The 23987-nt window shown below is 42.3% G+C and overlaps 1 protein-coding gene across 4 annotated transcripts in view; it reads left to right on the top strand.

The window, feature by feature from the left end:
• limk1a (LIM domain kinase 1a) overlaps positions 1–23987 on the top strand; it is a 110352-nt gene that overhangs the window by 47050 nt on the left and 39315 nt on the right. For all 4 annotated transcript variants that reach the window (XM_017691903.2, XM_017691901.2, XM_017691905.2 and 1 more), the window contains one exon: positions 16273–16411. In XM_017691903.2, coding sequence (XP_017547392.1) covers positions 16273–16411 — 139 coding nt within the window. The remainder of the gene's footprint in view (positions 1–16272; positions 16412–23987) is intronic.

The following is a 23987-nucleotide window of genomic DNA, read 5'->3' as shown; positions in this document are numbered from 1 at the left end:
TGTCTGGCCGACCAAAAGCGACACACCTGTCAGACCCACCCAGAGATTTAGAGCAGGAGAGGAAGCCTGACTGACCCTCTGCGCTGGCAGGAGTCCAGGTTATGCCACTGCTCTAATGGAGTGTTAGAACATACACCTCTCTCCTGATCTGAGATCAGCTCTGTTATTGTTTTACTCTGCTTCACTCTGAGATCCGTGTGCTGAGCTCACTCGGTGCACTGAAGTCTCATATGGAAATGAAAGAAAGAGGTAGTTTCCTGTGAGATTTTTAGGGAAAGTGCAGATGGCAATGCCAGCGTGATGTTCTGTTTCGAAATTAGTGTTATCATGGTTCTTCATTTGGGTCTCTTGCTTTACAACAGCCCTTTGTTTCTGTGTGAAATGACATATTGATGTACTATTCAAAGTACTTAAACTAAAATCAGCCAAAATCAAAACATTCTATTGCAGTCCATTTCGCACAGAGTTCTGTTACACTCGGTCCATTTCGCACAGAGTTCTGTTACACTCGGTCCATTTCAGACAGAGTTCTGTTACACTCGGTCCATTTCGCACAGAATTCTGTTACACTCGGTCCATTTCGCACAGAATTCTGTTACACTCGGTCCATTTCAGACAGAGTTCTGTTACACTCGGTCCATTTCGCACAGAATTCTGTTACACTCGGTCCATTTCGCACAGAATTCTTTTACACTCGGTCCATTTCAGACAGAGTTCTGTTACACTCGGTCCATTTCGCACAGAATTCTGTTACACTCGGTCCATTTCAGACAGAGTTCTGTTACACTCGGTCCATTTCGCACAGAATTCTGTTACACTCGTTCCATTTCGCACAGAATTCTTTTACACTCGGTCCATTTCAGACAGAGTTCTGTTACACTCGGTCCATTTCGCACAGAATTCTGTTACACTCGGTCCATTTCAGACAGAGTTCTGTTACACTCGGTCCATTTCGCACAGAATTCTGTTACACTCGGTCCATTTCGCACAGAATTCTGTTACACTCGGTCCATTGCGCACAGAATTCTGTTACACTCGGTCCATTTCGCACAGAATTCTGTTACACTCGGTCCATTGCGCACAGAATTCTGTTACACTCGGTCCATTTCGCACAGAATTCTGTTACACTCGGGCCATTTCGCACAGAATTCTGTTACACTCGGTCCATTGCGCACAGAATTCTGTTACACTCGGTCCATTTCAGACAGAGTTCTGTTACACTCGGTCCATTGCGCACAGAATTCTGTTACACTCGGTCCATTTCAGACAGAGTTCTGTTACACTCGGTCCATTTCAGACAGAGTTCTGTTACACTCGGTCCATTTCGCACAGAATTCTGTTACACTCGGTCCATTTCAGACAGAGTTCTGTTACACTCGGTCCATTTCGCACAGAATTCTGTTACACTCGGTCCATTTCGCACAGAATTCTGTTACACTCGGTCCATTTCAGACAGAGTTCTGTTACACTCGGTCCATTTCGCACAGAATTCTGTTACACTCGGCCCATTTCGGAAAGAATTCTGTTACACACGGTCCATTTCAGACAGAGTTCTGTTACACTCGGTCCATTTCGCACAGAATTCTGTTACACTCGGTCCATTGCGCACAGAATTCTGTTACACTCGGTCCATTTCGCACAGAATTCTGTTACACTCGGTCCATTTCAGACAGAGTTCTGTTACACTCGGTCCATTTCGCACAGAGTTCTGTTACACTCGGTCCATTTCACACAGAGTTCTGTTACACTCGGTCCATTTCAGACAGAGTTCTGTTACACTCTGTCCATTTCGCACAGAATTCTGTTACACTCGGTCCATTTCAGACAGAGTTCTGTTACACTCGGTCCATTTCGCACAGAATTCTGTTACACTCGGTCCATTGCGCACAGAATTCTGTTACACTCGGTCCATTTCAGACAGAGTTCTGTTACACTCGGTCCATTGCGCACAGAATTCTGTTACACTCGGTCCATTTCAGACAGAGTTCTGTTACACTCGGTCCATTTCGCACAGAATTCTGTTACACTCGGTCCATTTCAGACAGAGTTCTGTTACACTCGGTCCATTTCGCACAGAATTCTGTTACACTCGGTCCATTTCGCACAGAATTCTGTTACACTCGGTCCATTTCAGACAGAGTTCTGTTACACTCGGTCCATTTCGGACAGAATTCTGTTACACTCGGCCCATTTCGGAAAGAATTCTGTTACACACGGTCCATTTCAGACAGAGTTCTGTTACACTCGGTCCATTTCGCACAGAATTCTGTTACACTCGGTCCATTTCGGACAGAATTCTGTTACACTCGGTCCATTTCAGACAGAGTTCTGTTACACTCGGTCCATTGCGCACAGAATTCTGTTACACTCGGTCCATTTCAGACAGAGTTCTGTTACACTCGGTCCATTTCGCACAGAATTCTGTTACACTCGGTCCATTTCAGACAGAGTTCTGTTACACTCGGTCCATTTCGCACAGAATTCTGTTACACTCGGTCCATTTCAGACAGAGTTCTGTTACACTCGGTCCATTTCGCACAGAATTCTGTTACACTCGGTCCATTTCGCACAGAATTCTGTTACACTCGGTCCATTTCAGACAGAGTTCTGTTACACTCGGTCCATTTCGGACAGAATTCTGTTACACTCGGCCCATTTCGGAAAGAATTCTGTTACACACGGTCCATTTCCGACAGAGTTCTGTTACACTCGGTCCATTTCAGACAGAGTTCTGTTACACTCGGTCCATTTCAGACAGAGTTCTGTAACAGTCGGACCATTTCTGACAGAATTCTGTTACACTTGGTCCATTTCGGACAGAATTCTGTTACACTTGGTCCATTTCAGACAGAGTTCTGTTACACACGGTCCATTTCAGACAGAGTTCTGTTACACTCTGTCCATTTCAGACAGAATTCTGTTACACTTGGTCCATTTCAGACAGAGTTCTGTTACACACGGTCCATTTCAGACAGAGTTCTGTTACACTCTGTCCATTTCAGACAGAATTCTGTTAGACTTGGTCCATTTCGGACAGAATTCTGTTACACTCTGCCCATTTCGGAAAGAATTCTGTTACACTTGGTCCATTTCAGACAGAGTTCTGTTACACTCTGTCCATTTCCGACAGAGTTCTGTTACACTCGGTCCATTTCTGACAGAATTCTGTTACACTTGGTCCATTTCGCACAGAATTCTGTTACACTCGGTCCATTTCAGACAGAGTTCTGTTACACTCAGTCCATTTCAGACAGAGTTCTGTTACACTCGGTCCATTTCGCACAGAATTCTGTTACACTCGGTCCATTTCAGACAGAGTTCTGTTACACTCGGTCCATTTCAGACAGAGTTCTGTTACACTCGGTCCATTTCAGAGAGTTCTGTTACATTCTGTCCATTTCAGACAGAATTCTGTTAGACTCGGTCCATTTCGGACAGAATTCTGTTACACTCGGCCCATTTCGGAAAGAATTCTGTTACACACGGTCCATTTCCGACAGAGTTCTGTTACACTCGGTCCATTTCAGACAGAGTTCTGTTACATTCTGTCCATTTCAGACAGAGTTCTGTAACAGTCGGACCATTTCAGACAGAATTCTGTTACACTTGGTCCATTTCGGAAAGAATTCTGTTACACACGGTCCATTTCCGACAGAGTTCTGTTACACTCTGTCCATTTCAGACAGAGTTCTGTTACACTTGGTCCATTTCGGACAGAATTCTGTTACACTTGGTCCATTTCAGACAGAATTCTGTAACACTCGGTCCATTTCAGACAGAATTCTGTTACACTTGGTCCATTTCGGACAGAATTCTGTAACACTCGGTCCATTTCATACAGAATTCTGTTAGACTCGGTCCATTTCGGGCAGAATTCTGTTACACTCGGTCCATTTCGGACAGAATTCTGTTACACTCGGCCCATTTCGGACAGAATTCTGTTACACTCGGTCCATTTCGGACAGAATTCTGTTACACTCGGTCCATTTCGGGCAGAATTCTGTTACACTCGGTCCATTTCGGACAGAATTCTGTTACACTCGGTCCATTTCGGGCAGAATTCTGTTACACTCGGTCCATTTCGGACAGAATTCTGTTACACTCTGTCCATTTCGGGCAGAATTCTGTTACACTCGGTCCATTTCGGACAGAATTCTGTTACACTCGGTCCATTTCGGGCAAAATTCTGTTACACTCGGTCCATTTCGGACAGAATTCTGTTACACTCTGTCCATTTCGGACAGAATTCTGTTACACTCGGTCCATTTCGGACAGAATTCTGTTACACTCGGCCCATTTCGGACAGAATTCTGTTACACTCGGTCCATTTCGGACAGAATTCTGTTACACTTGGTACATTTCGGGCAGAATTCTGTTAGACTTGATCCATTTTAGACAGAATTTTGTTATAGTCACACAAAACTTTATTGGGCTCAGCTCAGGTTTGGATGAGGCTGTGTGTTCGGCCGCACTCAGGCAGAACATTTTTGGGCTGTTTTGGGATTTTGACAAAAAAATCAGGCCCAGTTAAAGCTCTTAATTTGTAGTCATACTTTGGACAGTTTTACATCTGTATTTCTGTATAAGCTGCAGCCTCCTCATGTCATCACACCAGATTTACACTCCTGGAAGTAGAGAAGTTCTCTAACACTGAACGTGTGTGTGCAGTGGGTGTTGTTCACTTTTGAGCAGTGTTTGCACTGATAGGGGTTCAGCTTCATCTGCCACAGCTTATCAGACTAAGCAGAAGAAGGAAGCCACAAAACTGGTTTCAAATCACATGTGAGCAAGCGAGCGGCGTCTCCCTGTGGAGAAGTGTCGTTCCTCTACCAAATGGAGCTCCATCTCCACATCTCCATGAATCCCTCCTGAGCACCCCAGCGGAAGCTTAAGTGTGTGATACTGTCTTCGCTCCATTGTTCAGATCCGCTTCTGCCTCAAATCGATCGAAAGCAGCGAAACCCAATCCTGCCTGATTGGCTCCATCGCTCCACTCTCTGCTGTGGAGACATAGCACTTCATATCATCCGGTTCAGCATTCCATTCAAGCACTTTGAGAGCCTCCAGCCTGGATGAGTAAATTAGTTCACCATATCTTTGGATTTGTTTCTTAAAATAGAGCCCGGAGACGGAGGCATGTGAATAATTTGCCGCCCGAGTGAGGAGGAATGTGGAGACAGGCGTTCCTCGCTGCGATACCGTCTCGGCCTTATCTCTGCTGTCCCAGTCTGGAGGACTCTCGCCCTCCTTTGTTCTTTCTTTCTCTTCATCTGCCCAGACAGTCCTAAACCTGACTGTGTGGGTGACTAACTTTCTATTGGTGAAATTTTGTGAAAGAAGTTACAATCAAATGAACTTTGCTGTGATGAGCGGTTATGCGTTCAGACTTCCAGAGAAGGGTTGGAAGATCATTTTTATATCCAAATTGCAATTTAAAGGGCCTGTTTTGCAGAACAGTGAACTTTCCTGCCTCTTTTTCATTAAAGAAGTTTGATGTAGTGTTTAAACAGTCCGATCTCTCTGACTCAGTGTTTCACACTCGTTTAGGTCAGTGATTCAAATCTGTCTTTAATGTGACAAACCGGTGTCCTGAAATGACCTCATGAGCTCATCCTACTCAGTAACGTCACGTGACTGAATCACTGCATCATCAGCACAAACTAACGAGCAGAACGAGCTTCACTGAGAAGATCATTAACTCTGATCAGCTCTCAGCTTCATTATTAGAGCCAGACGGAGGAGAAAAAGGTGAGATGAGCTGCTTTTCCACCGTTTACAGGCTTTAACGTCTGTTCGGAGCTGTTGCCACGGTAACGGTGAATGAACGGTGAACGAACGGTGCGCGCGCAGTGGAAAAAAGCAAATGAATTCCGATCTGAGCATCACTTTAAGCCACAAATCGGATATTTTTCTACGACCACATATGAAAAATGGGGGGAGATATTGCTTTTTTCTGTGATCTACATTGTGACACGAAACACTACAGGAATTTTCACCAGATGACTTGAATGACTTTGTTTGGAAGGAATTAGTTATGCTTGAATAAATAGAACAGAATTTAGAACCATTTGTCTCTGTGTCTGCACGCTGTGAAATTAGACCTCTGCATTTAACCCATCCGTGCAGTGAAACACCCACATACACACTAGTGAACACACACACTAGGGGGCAGTGAGCACACTTGCCCAGAGCGGTGGGCAGCCCTATCCACGGCACCCGGGGAGCAATTGGGGGTTAGGTACCTTGCCGAGGGCACTTCAGTCATGGACTGTCAGCTGAGGGGATCGAACGGGCAACCTTCCGAACGAATGGCCATGATTGTGGTCACTTTGTAAAGGAGCTCATCTACATAGAAAATGAACTGTAAAACTGTAATGAACTGTAAAACTCTGAAGACTTCTTTGACCGTGAATCATCCTGTCTTGAACATTAATGCTATACGGTTGGTTTCAATGCACTAACGCAAGAGCAGGTTAGAGGCTGTGACTCAAACCCTCAAAGCAGAGTAAACCAGATCAGACTTCTCCTGTGGATCACGGAAAGTCATGGAAAATGAGAACTGTGCGAGTTTTCCTTTCATATCAAGCAGCAAAAAAGTAGAAGGGCGTGTTGCGTGTAGCAGTGCGGCTATTGCATACGCGGTCATCATGATGATGATACTAAAATGATATATTGTGCAGCTCTAGTGAAAATATGACCATATTTTTTATTACCATTGTGGAAATGTCCTGCTCTGTAATGAGTTTAGTGTTGTGTTATATGTCATTATATTCAACATTGTGTGTGTGTCTGTACTGTGACTGTATTTAGAACATTCTTCTGTCTATTCTTGTTTATCCCCACATGGTCATGTCTTTCTCACCTGTCACTTGTCATGTATAACCTGAGCCTAATCTTGGCATCAGTCCTACTATAAAACTACATCAGTCCAGTGTCTTACAGGCTGGCACCTGTCTGGTACCTGTGCGCAAACGAATAAACTTCACTTCTCCAGACCTATGACTGGTCCCCTGGTTAGTTATGGTTTGGATTCTTCATCGTTGATACTTGCTGGTCATTTCTGGATGGATTCTACATTCAGGCTCAGTGTAGTTCACATTAAATCAGGCCTTGAACCTGCTGCTGCTTTAAGGTCAAGGAGACTGACGTGGATGGACTGAGTGCATTTAACTCAGTTCTGAGGCTGATTCCCACCGGGAGTTAATGATAGAGCGAGGCACACGGTCCGGCACGGTCCATCCACATTTCTTTTGGGACAGTGGCCAGGCTCAGGACAACAATGACTCATTGTCGGACGCCCCAGATCTTTTCCCGACGTGGAGAAATCATTAACAGCATCCTCTTCAACTCGCCTTTCAGTGGCTGCCTCCCCCGGAGGGATAATGCAGCCCTGGGGAGCCGACGCTGATAACTCATCTAATCAGAGGACTGTGCTTTTAGCCAAGACTGACCCCAGCGCTGACTGACAGCTGCCTTATTCAACAGCCTAATGCTGTATGCACTGCTAGCTGCTGCTTTCCAGTGCTTGGAAATAAAGTAATGAAAAATGGTGATATTCTTTAATCACTTTATTGCTTAACCATCCAGTTTTAAGACACCTTTTACATTATGTTTACTTATTTTTCACTCATAGTTCATAAAAACAGTCCGGTAATTAAGATTAAGAGACCCTTATTAGTCCCACAACAGGGAAATTTGACCTCCGCATTTTGCATCGGTGCACCACATACACATTAGTGAACACACACACTAGGGGCAGTGAGCACACTTGCCCGGAGCGGTGGGCAGCCCTAGCCGAAGCACCTGGGGAGCAGTTAGGGTTAGGAGTCTTGCTCAAAGACACCTAAGTCATGTACCGTCAGCTCTGGGGGTCGAACCAGCGACCTTCTGGTCACAGGGCTGGTTCCCTGACCTCCAGCCCACGACTGACTAATTCTGCTATATTAGATTTAGATTAGTGTTTGTATGTAGGAGATATTTTATTATATGATTTGAATTTGATGAAAAGTTATTATTGTGTTTTGTTTTGTTTGGAATGTTTTTGCTCTCAAATAAAATAGAAAAAATAGAAGTAAGCTGAATTAAAAAAAAATAATAATGAATTGCATAATTAGATTTGAGTGTTTCTCCAGCTACAGCCCTTTTAATCACAGCTATTTATTTTTGTGCTTTAATATTTTGTCATTTTTGTGCCTCAGAAAATCATTTATAACGGTCATTATTCAGGTTTACCCAAAAAAAAGAGCAGATTTTAAACTGAAATGCCAGTTTGTGCCTCAAAGATCAGGAACATAAAAACAAATATTAATTAAAAAAGTCATTCTTCCCATTAAAGCTGCGATCCACAACTGAAATCGATTAGTTTAATTAATGAATGAATTAAATGCCGCTTTTCGGCTGATCTTTTCTTGCTTTTTTCCTCCCAAATATGGCTGTCCCACATATATACATCTGTATATATACGTATATACAAGTGATTTACAATAAAGCCAAACAAGTCTATGTTTCCGTGGAAACATAAGTTGGCCTTGAAGTCATGTTCAGTGAGAAATATTCAAATAACAGCCCATATCGAAAATCCTAATTTACAGTTTGAACTTTCATGATTAGTCAAATATATTTGACTCATCACTTTTTATGACTATATACACTCACAGAGTGCTTCATTATCCTTGTGTCTACACTTACTGTCCATTTTATCAGCGCCACTGACAATATAGGAGCACTTTGTAGTTCTACAATTACAGACTGTAGTCCGTCTGTTTCTCTGCTTCTCTCTACTTTGTTACCCTGTTCTTCAGTGGTCAGGACCACCATGGACCCTCACAGAGCAGGTACTATTTAGGTGATGGATCATTCTCAGTGCTGCAGTAACTCTGACGTGGTGGTGGTGGTGTGTTAGTGTGTGTTGTGCTGGTGTGAGTGGATCAGACACAGCAGTGCTGGTGGAGTTTTTAAACACTGTGTCCACTCACTGTCCACTCTATTAGACACTCCTACCTCGTCGGTCCACCTTGTAGATGTAAAGTCTGAGACGACAGCTCATCTGCTGCTGCACAGTTTGTGTTGGTCATCCTCTAGTCCTTCACCAGTGGTCACAGGACACTGCCCACAGGTCACTGTTGGCTGGAAAGTTTAGGTTTGTAGACTCTTCTCAGTCCAGCAGTGACACTGAGGTGTTACTGATGAGAATGATCCACCTCCCAAATAATCCCTACTCTGTGGAGGTCGTGTGGGGGGCTTGACCACTGATGAACAGGGTGCAGAGAAACAGATGGACTACAGTCTGTAATTGTAGAACTACAGAGTGGTCAGTCCAAATTTGTTAAGCTAAAGCTTTTTCAATCAGAACAAAGCACCCATTCATCATGATGAACAGAATACATATCCCAAAAGGGCAGTAATAACTCTAGTTTTCCAAAGGTTAAAAAAGGAATTAGGAACTTATTTCATGCGGTTCTGCTTTGATAAGGTCAGGCAGCTCGTGCGTGATCACAAGTCCGCAGCCAGTGTTGATATATGTTTGTGTTGGCAATCTTAGCAACGTGTAGCTGAAATTCTTCCATATCATTGTGATAAAGCACTGACTGCACACTCAGAGTCATCCATCGCTTGGGAATTTTATGAGTACAGCTTCCTTATTTCAGCAGATTATCCTCTTAATCCTCATTCGCCCTGAAAGAATGCGCTCAGCCGCACTCTCACGCGTGCTGTTTTCAACACAAGTGATTTTCTAGAGCGTTCTTTGAAAATGAACGGCGGCTTCCTGTAGAGAAACTCACCGCCGTAAACCGAGAAAATAAGTCACATCCTCACTACGTCCTCTGCGCTGATGCTCAGTTCAGCTCTCGGTTTTTCAGGGAGAGGGATTGGATCCTCCAGCTGTGTTTGCATTACAGTAGCTTTGATCTGTCACACGGGTGCCAGCGCTCTTTCTGGAGGGGGTTAGGCATGGAGGCAGCCTCTCTCTGTGGTAGTGAACGTCCTCTGGATGTCCTTGGACTGGGTTTTCTGCCTCCTCCAGCAAATCAGACCATGGTATTGCCAGTTAAATGGATCTAAGTGGGATCAGAAATGGCAGATACACTATATGGACAAATGTATTGGGACACCTACAAGTTACACCCACAGAAGCTTTATGAATCCCATTCTAAATTCATGGTCATTATTATGGAGTTGGTCTCCTTTGCAGCTCCACTGTTATGGGAAGATTTTACAAGATGTTGGAGAGTGTCTGTGGGAATTTCTGGCCATTCATCCAGAAGAGCATTTGTGAGGTCAGACACTGATGTTGGACGAGAGGGTCCGACTCACAGTCTCTGTTCTAGTTCATCCCAAAGGTGTTTGATGGGGTTGGGGTCAGGGCTCTTTGAGGGTCAGTCAAATTCTTCCACACCAAACTCACCCAGTCAGGCCTTTATGGAGCTGCTTAGTGCGCTGGGGCTCAGTCATGCTGGAACAGAAACAGTTCTTCCCCAAACTGAAAGTTGGAAGGGTAGAATGTCTTGTTGCTGAAGCATTAAGATTTCCCTTCACTGGGACTAAGGGTTCTATCATCATCCCTCCTCCACCAAACTTTACAGCTGGCACAGTGCAGTCAGGCCTGTAACGTTCTCCAAACCCAGACTCGTCCATCAGACTGACAGATAGAGAAGCTGATTCATCATTCCACGGAATACATTTCCACTGCTCCAGATTCCAGTGGCGACACTTTACACCCCTCAAGCCGACCCTTTGCCTTGTGTATTTTGATTTTAGGCTTGTGTGAGGGCCTCTCATCCAACATCAGGGTCTGACCTATCAAATGCTCTTCTGGATGAATAGACAAAAAAAATCCCACCAACACTCCAGAATCTTGTAGAAAGCTTCCCAGAAGGGTGGAGGCTGGTATAACTGCAAAGGGAGGCTCCATTAATGCCATTGGCTTTTGATTGGGACGTCCAACAAGCTCACATAGGTTTGAGTCAAATGTCCAAATACTTTCAGCCATACAGAGTGTATCAGTCTTAAAGACACAGTAGCAAAAACAGGCAGGTTTAACTTTAGGTGATAAAGAGAGGTTGGAAAGTGACCATGTATAAAATATATTATGACTGTTTTTGGTACACAAACATCATTACTTAAAATAATTAAAGTATGAGAAGAATGTGGGGCTTTATTGTATTAAGATATTGATTACCAACTCCTGGTTGTGTCGCAGTTTAGCTGATACAGCCACAGCAGTCAGGACAGGTCAGGAAGCTGCGTGGTGGGAGCGGCAGATGGCGATTAATAGATGTGGTCCCGCGGGGCCGAGCCCAATCGACCCATTTGGCCTATAATGGAGGAAGAGTGGGAGGGTTTCTGGGTGAGAGAGAGAGGGGTCAGGAAGGGTGGCCACAATGTTTGTCATAGTCTGCTTCATGTATGTCTCTATTATTTTCTCACTTCACCACCCACAAAATGAATAAATGTCCCACAAACTCTGTCAGTAATCTGTCATTGAGCTGATCTGTGGATGGAAACCGACATGAAGTCTCAGATGCTATATTTATTGTATGGTTAGTAGCTCAGAAAACTGAAGTCATGTCTATGTTCTGTATGTTGTTGTCATGGTGTCATGCCCATATAAGGATGTCCAGTTCCAAGTCGCTTATCTCTATAAAGACATAGATGAGCCTCTTTGGTGTGGAAGAACTTGAATGGCCTGCACAGAGTCCTGACCTCAACCTGATAGAACACCTTTGGGATGAATTAGAGCGGAGACTGTGAGCCAGGCCTTCTCGTCCAACATCAGTGTCTGACCTCACAAATGTGCTTCTGGAAGAACACTCAAAAATTCCCATAAACATTCCTAATCCTTGTGGAAAGCCTTCCTAGAAGAGTTGAAGCTGCTATAGCTGCAAAGGGTGGGCCGACATCATATTAAACCCTATGGATTAAGAATGGGATGTCATTCAAGTTCATGTACGTGTGAAGCCAGACGAGCGAATACTTTTGGAAATATAGTGTAAATGTTCCAGACCCAATAGAATTAATCAATCAATCAGTTAATCAGCCAAACTTTATTTAAACTCACGGGACATGAAGGTAGGGGTGGGCAATGTGACAGTATTTCGTTATTGTAATAAATTATTGTACAGTATGCTTTTCAGAGCATATAGTGAATATCATACCAACACTGACCAATTACACTAATAATTAGAGTTGTTTTATTGGATTTAGTGCCGTGCATTTAGTAAATCATTGAATAAAAATCATTGATGTTGTTTAATCATCATTATTATTATTATTATTATTTATTATTATTATTATTGTATTTTATATGCGTGACTACAGGTTCTTTTTTTATCTATTCCAACTTTTTAATCTTAGAAAAACCAAATATAGTGATTCATATTATGTATCTGTTTTATTATGTAACTGTTTTACTTGATTTTCACTATAATTATCTTGTTTTCATATTTTAGATATTTTTTCCCATTTATTTCATTTGTATACTTAATTATTTATATTCTTCTTCTTCTTCTTCTTATTATTATTATTATATTCTTATTATTTCATTTTTCTTTCTTATTTATTGTCATTTTGCTTCATTTTAGCTTTCCTTTTTTGATCTTATCCTGCTTTTGTTTTATTTATCTTCTTTTGATTTTATTAAGTTTTACATTTTTGTTACATTTTATTGTTTTATATTTTCTACTGTTTTTATGGATTTTTATGATGAATGTTTCAGTCTTTTTTTTTACTTTACCAGATTTTAGCCTTTTAAAATCTTTTTACTTTACTTTTACTTTCACTAGTAAAGTAACTTTTATTATTTGATATGTTCTTACATTATCAATCCTTTTTCTTCTATCCTTGTTAAATAAAGATTGATGAATTGATTGATTGATTGATTAATTGGTTGATCGATCCATTGTGAAAATATCTTATCAAAGTCTAAGACACAAAGTATCGTGATATCATTTTTTGGCTTTATTGCCCACCCCCAATTGACTGCACATTACGTTGTAGCTGAGCGAAACAACAGAGTGAAGAGTAAATATGATTCTGTAATAATAAAAGTAAAAAGATTACGAAAATGAGATAAAACATAAGGATGTAATTACAATGGTACAGAAATCAAAATCGGTTTGGACACTTTTATGAACAATCATAAAAGCAAGCTAACGGAATTATTATTTTTTTAACATTTCTCCATTTAAATTTCAACTGTAGTGCGGATATACACTCACTTGCCACTTTATTAGGTACCCCTTGCTAGTAAAAGGCTGGACCCCCTTTTGCCTTCAGAACTGTCTTAATTCTTCATGGCAGACTTTCAACAAGGTGTTGGAAACGTTCCTCAGAGATTCTGGTTGGTTATTTGAGTTCCTGTTGTTTTTCTATCATCTGGAACCAGTCTGCCCGTTCTCCTCTGACCTCTCACATCAACAAGGCATTTTCGTCCACACAACTGACCGCTCACTGGATATTTCCTCTTTCTCGGACCGTTCTCTGTGAACCCTAGAGATGGTTGTGTGTGAAAATCCCAGCAGATCAGCAGTTTCTGAAATACTCAGACCAGCCCGTCTGGCACCAACAACCACGCCACGTTCAAAGTCCCTTAAATCCCCTTTCTTCCCCGTTCTGATGCTCGGTCTGCACTTCAGCAGGTCGTCTTGACCACCTCTACACGCCTAAATGCACTGAGTTGCTGCCATGTGATTGGCTGATTAGCTATTTGTGTTAACAAGCAACTGAACAGGTGTACCTAATAAAGTGGCCGGTGAGTGTATTTCTAATATGTCTAACTGTATCATATTGTATATCTTTGCATTTTGCTGTTATGTATTGTTTGATGTGTGTAAATCTTTAGCTACAGACTTTGTTAGTGAACAGACTGAAGTGTAGATCTTCTACTTCAGCTCTTTGTGGTCAAGGCTGATGTCCATCAGTGTGAGGCAGCAGATACTTCCTACAGCGGCTTCAATTAGCGCTCGCCTCTGTTTAAACATCAGCTTCATGACTCTTACACACACATGCTATCATCGTGAATCAAAGCGGATGCTGCTAGTTTTGCCCTGCATGGTTGTTTTCGTCTGTTTGTAGTCCAGTATTGTCTACAACAACATGATGGCTGTTTATGAGTGTTTTGATGAGTGGTTTGTGTAGATCACACTGACACAACTGTCCTTTTGACCTCATCATTGTGTCTGGACACTCTGTGCAGACTGGATCACAGTCATAATAATAACAGTCATTCGGGGCGAAATGGACTTTTTTGTCCTGTTAGGAAATCACTGTTTTATTCTCAGTCATTTCAGTTACTTGTGGCTCTTACTAAATAAGAATTACTTTTTGCATGCCAAATAAGACTGAAGGGCAGTCTAATCGTTCTAAAGTTGTGACTGGGTGGAATATTTCAGGCCAAACTGGCTTCCACAGATATACAGGGTGATTCAAAAAGATTCATCCCATTTCAAAGCACCATATTTTTACAAACTTGAGGCGTCTAAGAACCAATCACAATCCAATTGTAAGGGGGGGTCAAAGAGTTTCTGACTGTCAGTGGAAGATGGGCCCCCTTCAGTCTGAGAGATGAGACCCCTGAGCAGAAAGCGTTCTCCACTTCAATAAGAGTGAATCCGCCGTTACTGTGCAGTGTGATTTTTGTGGGCTGTGAAGCTCCAACAGCTCAGAGCATTTGATGCTGGTTCCACAGCACTGGATGATCTCCGAAATCCCACTGAAAGAGCCGTGAGTGCAGTGACACCCGACCTGCTCAGTCCAGTCTGGGATGAGTTTGACTGTGGCGTTGATGTCGTCTGTACAGCTGGAGGAGGTTCAGACTGAGACCTTGTAAAACTACATAATAAACTTCATGCTCATTTAAACCATTTACAGCTCACTGCACTGATCTGTGATGATTTACAAGCTAAATAAATCATTGCGAAATCGGATGAAGCTTTATGAATCACCCTGTATGTAATAAAAACTATTTTATGTGATGAGGTGAACATCACTTGCCGTACTCTGTTAACTTTGCCAAAAACAACAAATTATCAATGTTGAACAAAAACAAAATTTACCAACTTTTAATTTTGGCTTAAGTGGCTCTTGGCTATGTCTTTTACTGTTTCAGAGCATTATTTTTATGGCTAAATAAGTCAGTGTGGCATAGTGGAAAGCGAAACAGACGGACACACAGCTATATTTTTCTTAGAATTAGTGCATTTGTATTCAGTTAATATAGTTTGTGTTAATGTTGAGACAGATATGCATCTGAGTAAAGATTTGATGTTAATAAATATTAATTTAGGAATGTTTGAGATTTGGCGTTGCAATTGCTTTCCATATGGACATTAAGCAACTTTGTGACATTGACCATGTTAAGGCCTTTGTTCAAAAAGTTTATTAGCCATATTTACATGCAGCCTGTTAATCTGCTAATAATCTAAATAATCTCCAGTGCTGCTAGAGTTTTTAAACACTGTGTCCACTCACTGTCCACTCTATTAGACACTCCTACCTTGACGGTCCACCTTGTAGATGTAAAGTCAGAGACGACAGCTCATCTGCTGCTCATCTGTTTGTGTTGGTCATCCTCTAGTCCTTCATTAGTGGTCCCAGGACACTGTCCACAGGACGCTGTTGACTGGATATGTTTGGTTGGTGGACTATTCTCAGTCCAGCAGTGACAATGAGGTGTTTAAAAACTCCAGCAGCACTGCTGTGCCTGATCCACTCAGACCAGCGCAACACACACTAACACACACCAGTGTTACTGCAGTGCTGAGAATGATCCACCTCCAAATAGTATCTGCTCTGTGAGGGTCCATGGGGGTCCTGACCACTGAAGAACAGGGTAAAAGGGGGCAAACAAAGTATCAGAGAAACAGATGGACTACAGTCTACAAAGTGCAGCTATATAGTAAGTGGAACTGATAAAATGGACAGTGAGCATAGAAACAAGGCGGTGGTCAGAATGTTATGCCTGATTGTTGTAAACATGGCATAGACTGCATAGAATAGAATGATTGAACACTGTTGTCTCTCTCTCTCTCTCTCTCTCTCTCTCTCTCTCTGTCTCTCTCTCTCTCTCTCCCTCTCTCTCTCTCTCCCTCTCTCTCTCTCTCTCTCTCTCTGTCTCTCTCTCTCCCTCTCTCTCTCTCTCTCTCTCTCTCTCTCTGTCTCTCTCTCTCTCTCTCTCTCTCTCTCTCTCTCTCTCTCTGTCTCTCTCTCTCTCTCTCTCTTTCTCTCTCTCTCTCTCTCTCTCTCTCTCTCCCTCTCTCTCTCTCTCTCTCTCAGATGCTGTGAGTGCAGTGCCTCTCTGTCTCACTGGTACTATGAAAAAGATGGTCGTCTCTACTGTAAGAAGGACTACTGGGCGAAGTTTGGAGAGCTGTGTCACGGCTGCTCCGAACCCATCACCACCGGCCTCATCATGGTGAGTCCGAGACCATCTCCAGCGACACCCCATCCCTCCATCTCAGCCCTCCCATCTCTCCGCACCCCACAATCTTTCCTCCCGCACAGCCGAGCCTCAGATTTCACACAGCCGCTCCTGTTACGCGGCCCAACAAAACCTCATTCACGCGCCGCTCGGCGCTGTACCACATGTGTGGAGGACCCCAATGAATTAAACAGCAGCCCACTGTTCTCTATCTGGCCTCGCTGAAAGAGCCAGTATGTTTAATTCATGGTGAAGAGAAGAGATTATAGTAATGAGGGCAAAGTTTGGGCTGGTTGTGAGATGGAAAGGCACTGTACCAGTTAAACATCTCTTTTTTCAAAATTTCTCCATAAATCAGTGTGTGAGATGTAAACACAGCGATTCCGAGTGATTTGGTGTGAAATGGTTCAGATGTCTTTACAGTGGTGGTGTACCAGGGGTTGTCATGACTACAGCACAGATATAGACACTTTATTTACCATCCAGAACCACCAGAGTTTATATGGAGTTTATATGGAATGTTGATGATGGAAAATAGTGGAAAATCTGGAATAATAAGTTTTCTTTGGGGACTATTTTGCCTCACAGCGCCCTGCATATTATATATCTCTCCACCATGAATGGAGTTGAAGGTCAAAATCTTCTCAAATCTATCATAACACAGCGTCTCAGTCATCAGGCACTGAATTCATAACCATTTCATGTAGGAACTTTCTGTGAAGGAGCTTTTAGAGGTGGACGTCTGGTTCCTATCACCACCACTGTGAACAGTTCTGACTCAGTAAGTTTCTCTAGAAACTGAACGTTCTGAACGAACCGTTTAATTATGCAGGAATTTTGAAAAATCAGCAGTTTCCCTTTAAGTGACTGTTGATTTCTAATTTTATTAGCAGTGTTAGCCTCAGAGCCCCAAAGCAAAAAGAAGCACAAACTTCAGTTCCTTCAGAAACTGAATGCAATTTGAGAAAACCATGTGGTGAATTTGCCATGCGGTTAGCACAATGCTAACAGCTGGCTATAAGCATCCTTTACTTGTTAGCCACATTAGCCTTGCAGCTTCAGTGCTAAAACTAAAAGAAGCAAACTTCAGACATCAGACGTGTCTTTTCAGCTCAAGTACATGTGGAGTAAATGGGGAAATTTGGCCAATTGAACCACTTTAATACTGTGATAATAAATAAAAACATTGCATTAGCCCGCACAAAGCCCAGCATCGTCAGTGCCGCTACATTCACACAGGTTTTGAGTGTCATTACTTAACTGATTTCCCATGTGAACAGTGAGACTTCACCTCACATTCATGACTAAGTCACAGTGTATCTGTTTCCTGAATAAGGATGATTTCATTGTAGCGGCAGAGAGAAACAGCAAACCACTGCATGTGCGCTGTGGGGCATTATTTACTGACCGGTCCCTCCCCAAGCCAGTTCTGTTTTTTTGTCAAAGCACTTTAAACCAGAATCCACACCCTGACTGATTGACACGTGGCCTGCACTGTAGAGTGCAATCACTATAATTGAACACCCCTGGCCCACGTTAAGTGAATTAAAGATGGCCGAGCAGGCTATTCCAGCATCCGCTGCAAACCCACATTTCCTTGAGTGTGTAGAGGCGGTACTGACAGTTACCGCCCTGTAAATCTGAAACGGTCATGCCATTCAATCAAATTACAGTGCTGATTATAGCCTGAGAAGATACACTCTCAGGATGACGGTCAGATGAGGCCTTTCAGCTCCTCAGTCCATAAATGGATCATAACCTCTGATGGATGAACCCTTTTGCGCTTCGTTTCCTGATGGTGCTCGCTTCCAGGTTTGAATTGGTGGAAATGTAACAGTAATTACAAAAACGCTGTGCTCACAGGAATTTATGCGAAGCATCATGCTTGTTTCTTCTGAACAGGAGAACCTGTTATGTTACGTTACGGCTGCTCTCAGACTCTCAGATTAATGCTGAACTAATTGCTCAGTTTGTAAGAAACACCTACAGCGCACCTGGCCACTTTATTGGAAACATCTACTGTGTATTCCACTAACTAGTCACTTTATTGGAAACACTGACTTTGTGCTTCCACTCACTGGCCACTTTATTAGAAACATCTACAGTGTACTTCCACTAACTAGTCACTTTATTGGAAACACTGACTTTGTGCTTCCACTTTATTGAAAAACACAGGCCTTGTGCTGCTACTAACTGGACACTTTATTGGGAACACTGACCTTGTGCTATCCCTCACTGGCCACTTTATTAGAAACACCCACCTTGTACTTCCACTCACTGACCATTTTATTTGAAACACCTACCTTGTACTTCCATTTACTGGCCACTTTATTGGAAACACTGACTTTGTGTTTCCACTTACTGGCCACTTTATATTAGAAACACCTACTTTGTGCTTCTGCTCTCTGGCCACATTATTAGAAACACCTACCTTGTGCATCCACTCACTGGCCACTTAATTGGAAACACTGACTTAGTGCTTCCAATCACTGGCCACTTTATTACACCCTGTACTTTATTAGAAAAACCCTGTAGTTTTATGATGGTGATGCTTTTCTTGCTATATTTTTACCAGTATAGTTTCACATTGGCAGTCGAGATGAACTCATTGCCCTTCTCTCCTTCTCCGTCTTTCATACACAGTGATTTACAGCACAGTTTAGCCAAAACCCAGTAATTAGATCATTCTTGGCTCTCTCTCACTCTCTCTCTCTCTCTCTCTCTCTCTCTCTGTCTCCCTCTGTCTTTCTCTCTTTCACTGATTCCAAGCCAGCACATCATAAACTCCCACAATCAGTTCATGGCTTTGCTAAAGGGAGAATTCATTATAGAAGTGCAATATAATCTTACACAGTCTTCAAAATAAAGATACCAGAAAGTTCTTAATACTTTGTAATGTGTGAACAAAACTAACAGCTAAAATGAAACATGATTTGATCCACTTTGTTAATCCATAAGCTCAAGACTACTGAAATTCAATTTATTCATTATGATCAGGCACCATCATTTGCATGCATAGCATCATTTGGAATTTCCACTGATTATGGGCGTCACCCCACACTGACATGAGGTGTAAAACTTCCTCCCTCATCCAGTGTCACATGTTGGGTTTTTTTTGGTGACATATTTGCCATTTACCCACACAGCGTGTTGTTATTGTTTGGAAATATATATATATATATATAGCCTGTCGCATAATGTTGACATAAACGTCCATGTGGTTATTACCCTTTCAATTTGAGCTATTTGGGAGCAGTTTGGGGTAATGGCATGGATCCTTTATCCTGTACTGATCAGCCAGTCAAATCAGGCATAGATTATAACACTGAACCTCCTCTGTTCAAACTAATCCAGCTAGAGTAGGGCTGCGGAAGGTAAATCACTCCTGAATTATTACTTACACTGCAGATTAAAATCCAGGAACTTGTCAGTAAAACTAATCCAGGACTTATTATAGGTTATTCCTAGCACCATGCCTCCAAGCCAAGAGCCATTTAGGCAGCTTTATTTTTGACACCCCCCACCGCCCCCTTCAGTCATAACGGGAATATTGTGAAAGGATGGTGACATGCACGTGTCTCTCCCAAGTCGAGGGGTTTGGAAAGTACCACTTTAGCAACAGCAACTCCCACTGGCAGGCCCCAGCGCTCTGATACAGAGGGACTGTTTTTTGTGTTTCCTAGATGAATGTTATCTGAGTGAGGCCTGGTGTGATGAAGTTGCTGAAATCAGCTGTTCAGTCTTTATCCTCCACTATCTCAGCAGTGAGGAAGGTTACGTGTCGTGATGACAGTGCGCTTGTTGTTTCCTCGGACTTGTTTAGACCAGGAAGAGATGATATGGGATAGCAGCTACCTTCAGATTGCTGTTTTCTGGCATGACTAATAGGTGTGGTTTTCAGTGGAAATGAGTATGTGCTGTGCACTGTAGGGTTCAGTGTGTTTTATTTTACCCCCTCTGTGGTCTGGATCACAGTTTCAGACTGAGAGGGGAGTGAATCACTCTTTCAGTTTCTTTTTCTGAGCATTAACATGCTTACAAACTTGCACAATAGCTCGCCGCTCTGCTTCCGAACTGTTGTTACCATTTTCTCTGCTCTTTGGAAACTACCAGTTTGGCATGTCATTGATTTCAGAAAGTTCTTGGGGAACTTCCACTGATTGTTTACATTTTTTGCATAGTTCAGTGTTTGAGATGTAAACATAAAAAGAGTGATTTTTACAAATTCCTCCATAATTCAGTGTGTGATGTAAACAGAGAGATTCAGAGCGGTTTGGTGTGAGATGGTTCATATGTCTTTACAGTGGTGGTGATAGGAACCAGGGGTCGCCATGACTACAACACACACATAGACATTTTATTTACCATCTAAAACCACCAGTGAACCTACCCGAGTCTTCTGAGTTTCATATGGAATTTTGATGATGAAAAATAGTTGAAAATCTGAGATAATATGTGTTTTTTTTTGCCTCACAACGCCCTGCATATTATGTATCCCTCCACCATGAATGGGTTTAAGGTCAAAAATCTTCTCAGAACTATCATAAAACAACTCAGACATCAGACAATGAATTCATATCTATTTCATGTAATAACTTTCTGTGAGGTCTTCTCCCTTTCAGAGAATAAATACATCATTATTTCTGTAAGCGCTTGCTTCATGCGGAGCTCTGCAGAGCCACATGAAGCATAGTTAAGATTTTGGAGGTGTGTATTTTGTGGTTTCTGCAAGCTATGCTTGCTCATGAACATCGTTTTTGAGATACATTTACGTTCATTTTCACAGATACGTTTACGTGCATCTCCGCAGCATTTTAAACCAGCCTTTTGGCATACAGGCTTAACAGACGTCTGAAACGTCGCTGTAGCAGGATCAGTCCTGATAAGAAGATTTCACAAGATTTTTACTGCTATGTGTATGAATTAATATCCAGATAACACATGTTTATACATCATTCTGTACTCAGCATCATGCCCATACTAGCAGCTCTGTGTCTAAGGTGGATTTGGATGAATGGTGTTTTCGGAAATCATTGCTGTCGCGCCCAGTGGTCAGTTAAATATTCCAGTCAATACATTTTGAAGAATGTCTGCCTCCAGACGTCACCAGATCCTCTGAATTATGCAGTTCTAAGTATCAGGCTAATATGCTACATAACTTTTCTGTGCACTGACCTGACATCATTAGATTAAGATTAAGATTATTAGTCCCTTATTAGTCCCACAACGGGGAAATTTCATCTCCGCATTTAACCCATCTGTGAAGTGAAACACCACATACACACTCACACTAGGGGGCAGTGAGCACACTTGCCTGGAGCGGTGGGCAGCCCTATCTACAGCGCCCGGAGAGCAGTTGGGGGTTAGGTGTCTTGCTCAAGGACACCTCAGTCATTCACATTCAGTGCTGGGGATCAAACCAGGGACCTTCCCTAACCACCAGTCCATGACTGCCCCCTCATGAGACTGACCTCACCAGAATGCCCCACTCAAACCAGCAGGCTTTGTCCAGCATAGTAGTTGTCCAGATGCCTTGGCAGTAGGAGTTGCTGGTGTTGTGATAGGATGATTCTTCTGAACTGGTTCATTTGGCACATTTGGGACGTTTAACTGATCTCGGACTTTAGACTAAAACCTTTCGGCTTTAAATGACTTTAATTATCACTGCTGTCGTAAGAAAACCTCATATATCTATTGTTGTTTTTTAGTTTTTGACATAATTCGAAAGTTCATGTTGCTGTGTACAATGTGTCGAAATTTCATGATGATTGGAGCAAAGGAAACAGCCCAAAATGACTTGGGGGGGAAAAATCTGGTTCCATTGACTTACATTAAAAGTAAAGTGGGTTTTTCCTTCTCCTGTAAAGTTACTGTATACGAGTTTTATTTTATTGAACTTTAGTGGTTGAACATTCCGTTTTGTCACTACCAAAACAATAATGACTCTACTCAAACTTTACCAAACGTATCAGTAGTGACTGTTTCGGTGGTGACAATTTTAACTTATTTTGAAGTCAAAAACATGAGCAGCAAACACAGCTTTGAACTACTGTCACACTAAAATCATCATTTTTCATCAAAACACAGAAAAAATGTTTAACCACAGAAAAAAGGACTGACAATTCGCAATGTTTCCCACTGATTTTCAGACTTTGGGACATATTTTCTTCAAAACAGTGGGATCTAACTGCGCACCATGTGGCCATGAGGGACAGGGATGCAGCATCACTTCCTGCTCTAAAATAAGACCCCGCCCACACACTAAATGCTGTGTTTCGGTAGTGACCTAAAAATATTTTATTGCTGAAAAATGAGTGATAAAGCAAATTTAGGGGTTAGGGTTTAAGGCAGACACCTCCCAATAGAAAGTACACTATAAATGCTGATTTTGTATATTTAGCTCATGCTACCTGCATTAGTGCAGTGGGTTTAAGTAGATCAGAACATAATCCGTGTAAATGTCTAAGCTCTGAATACTTCGTTGTTGTTTTAAATAGTTTTAACCACAGTTTGAACTAATTCGGTAGAATGATCCATATAAGAGTGTCAGTGTTGACTGTAGACTCACTTTTTCAGTGCAGTGTTAACTTTTAGCATTATTCAGCTGTTGTTTCAGCTCCTTAATGACCTCATTGTTCAGAGGATCCTGTGACACTCGAATGTGGTCACAGAACGAATGTGGGACAAGCAGGTTTGGAGCGGTTTGGTGATTTTCATTTCTTTAGAAATAAGTTTATTTGTCCAATTATGGGCGTGACAGGCGGCATCAGAGGGCTTTTAATGGACTATTAGCTTTTATTACTTGTTAGCTCCATCTGCCTTGTGGTCCAGTGCCAAACCTGAACCTGCTGTTAAGCTACAGCTACAGCTCTTGTGAGGAGAACTGATTTCTTATCAAGCAGAAAAGTGGAGGATGCTATTTAGAATATTTAGAATAGAATATTTCTGTTGGTCTATTTATCATGGATTTTTCTAACAATGTAAAGAGCAACTGAATTATTCAAATTACATGAAAAAATGAAAGAGGATGTTCATATCGCTGCTGTTGGGGCAACATCTCTATTTTTGTCATTTTTCATGTACACTAGATTTCCAAAAGTATTCAGTCACCCATCCAAATAATTGAATTCAGGTGTTCCAGTCACAGGTGTATAAATCCGAGCCCCTAGGCCTGCAGACTGCTTCTACAGACATTAGTGAAAGAATGGGTCGCTCTCAGGAGCTCAGTGAATTCCAGCGTGGTACCGTGATCGGACGCCACCTGTGCAGCAAGTCCAGTCGTGAAATTTCCTCACTACTAAATATTCCACAGTCCACTGTCAGTGGGATTATAACAAAGTGGAAGCGATTGGGAACGACAGCAACTCAGCCACGAAGTGGTCGGCGACGTAAAATGACAGAGCAGGGTCAGCAGATGCAGTGGAGACGTGTTCTCTGGAGTGATGATTCATGCTTCTCCATCTGGCACTCCGATTGTTGAGTCTGGGTTTGGCGGTTGCCAGGAGACAGTACTTGTCTGACTGCATTGTGTCGAGTGTAAAGTTTGGTGGAGGGGGGATCATGGTGTGGG

The sequence above is a fragment of the Pygocentrus nattereri genome, chromosome 19 (assembly GCF_015220715.1).
Source record: "Pygocentrus nattereri isolate fPygNat1 chromosome 19, fPygNat1.pri, whole genome shotgun sequence".
Classification (NCBI taxonomy): domain Eukaryota; kingdom Metazoa; phylum Chordata; class Actinopteri; order Characiformes; family Serrasalmidae; genus Pygocentrus; species Pygocentrus nattereri.
The sequence above is the reverse complement of the archived record's forward strand: the minus strand, read 5'-3'. Positions and strand labels throughout refer to the sequence as shown.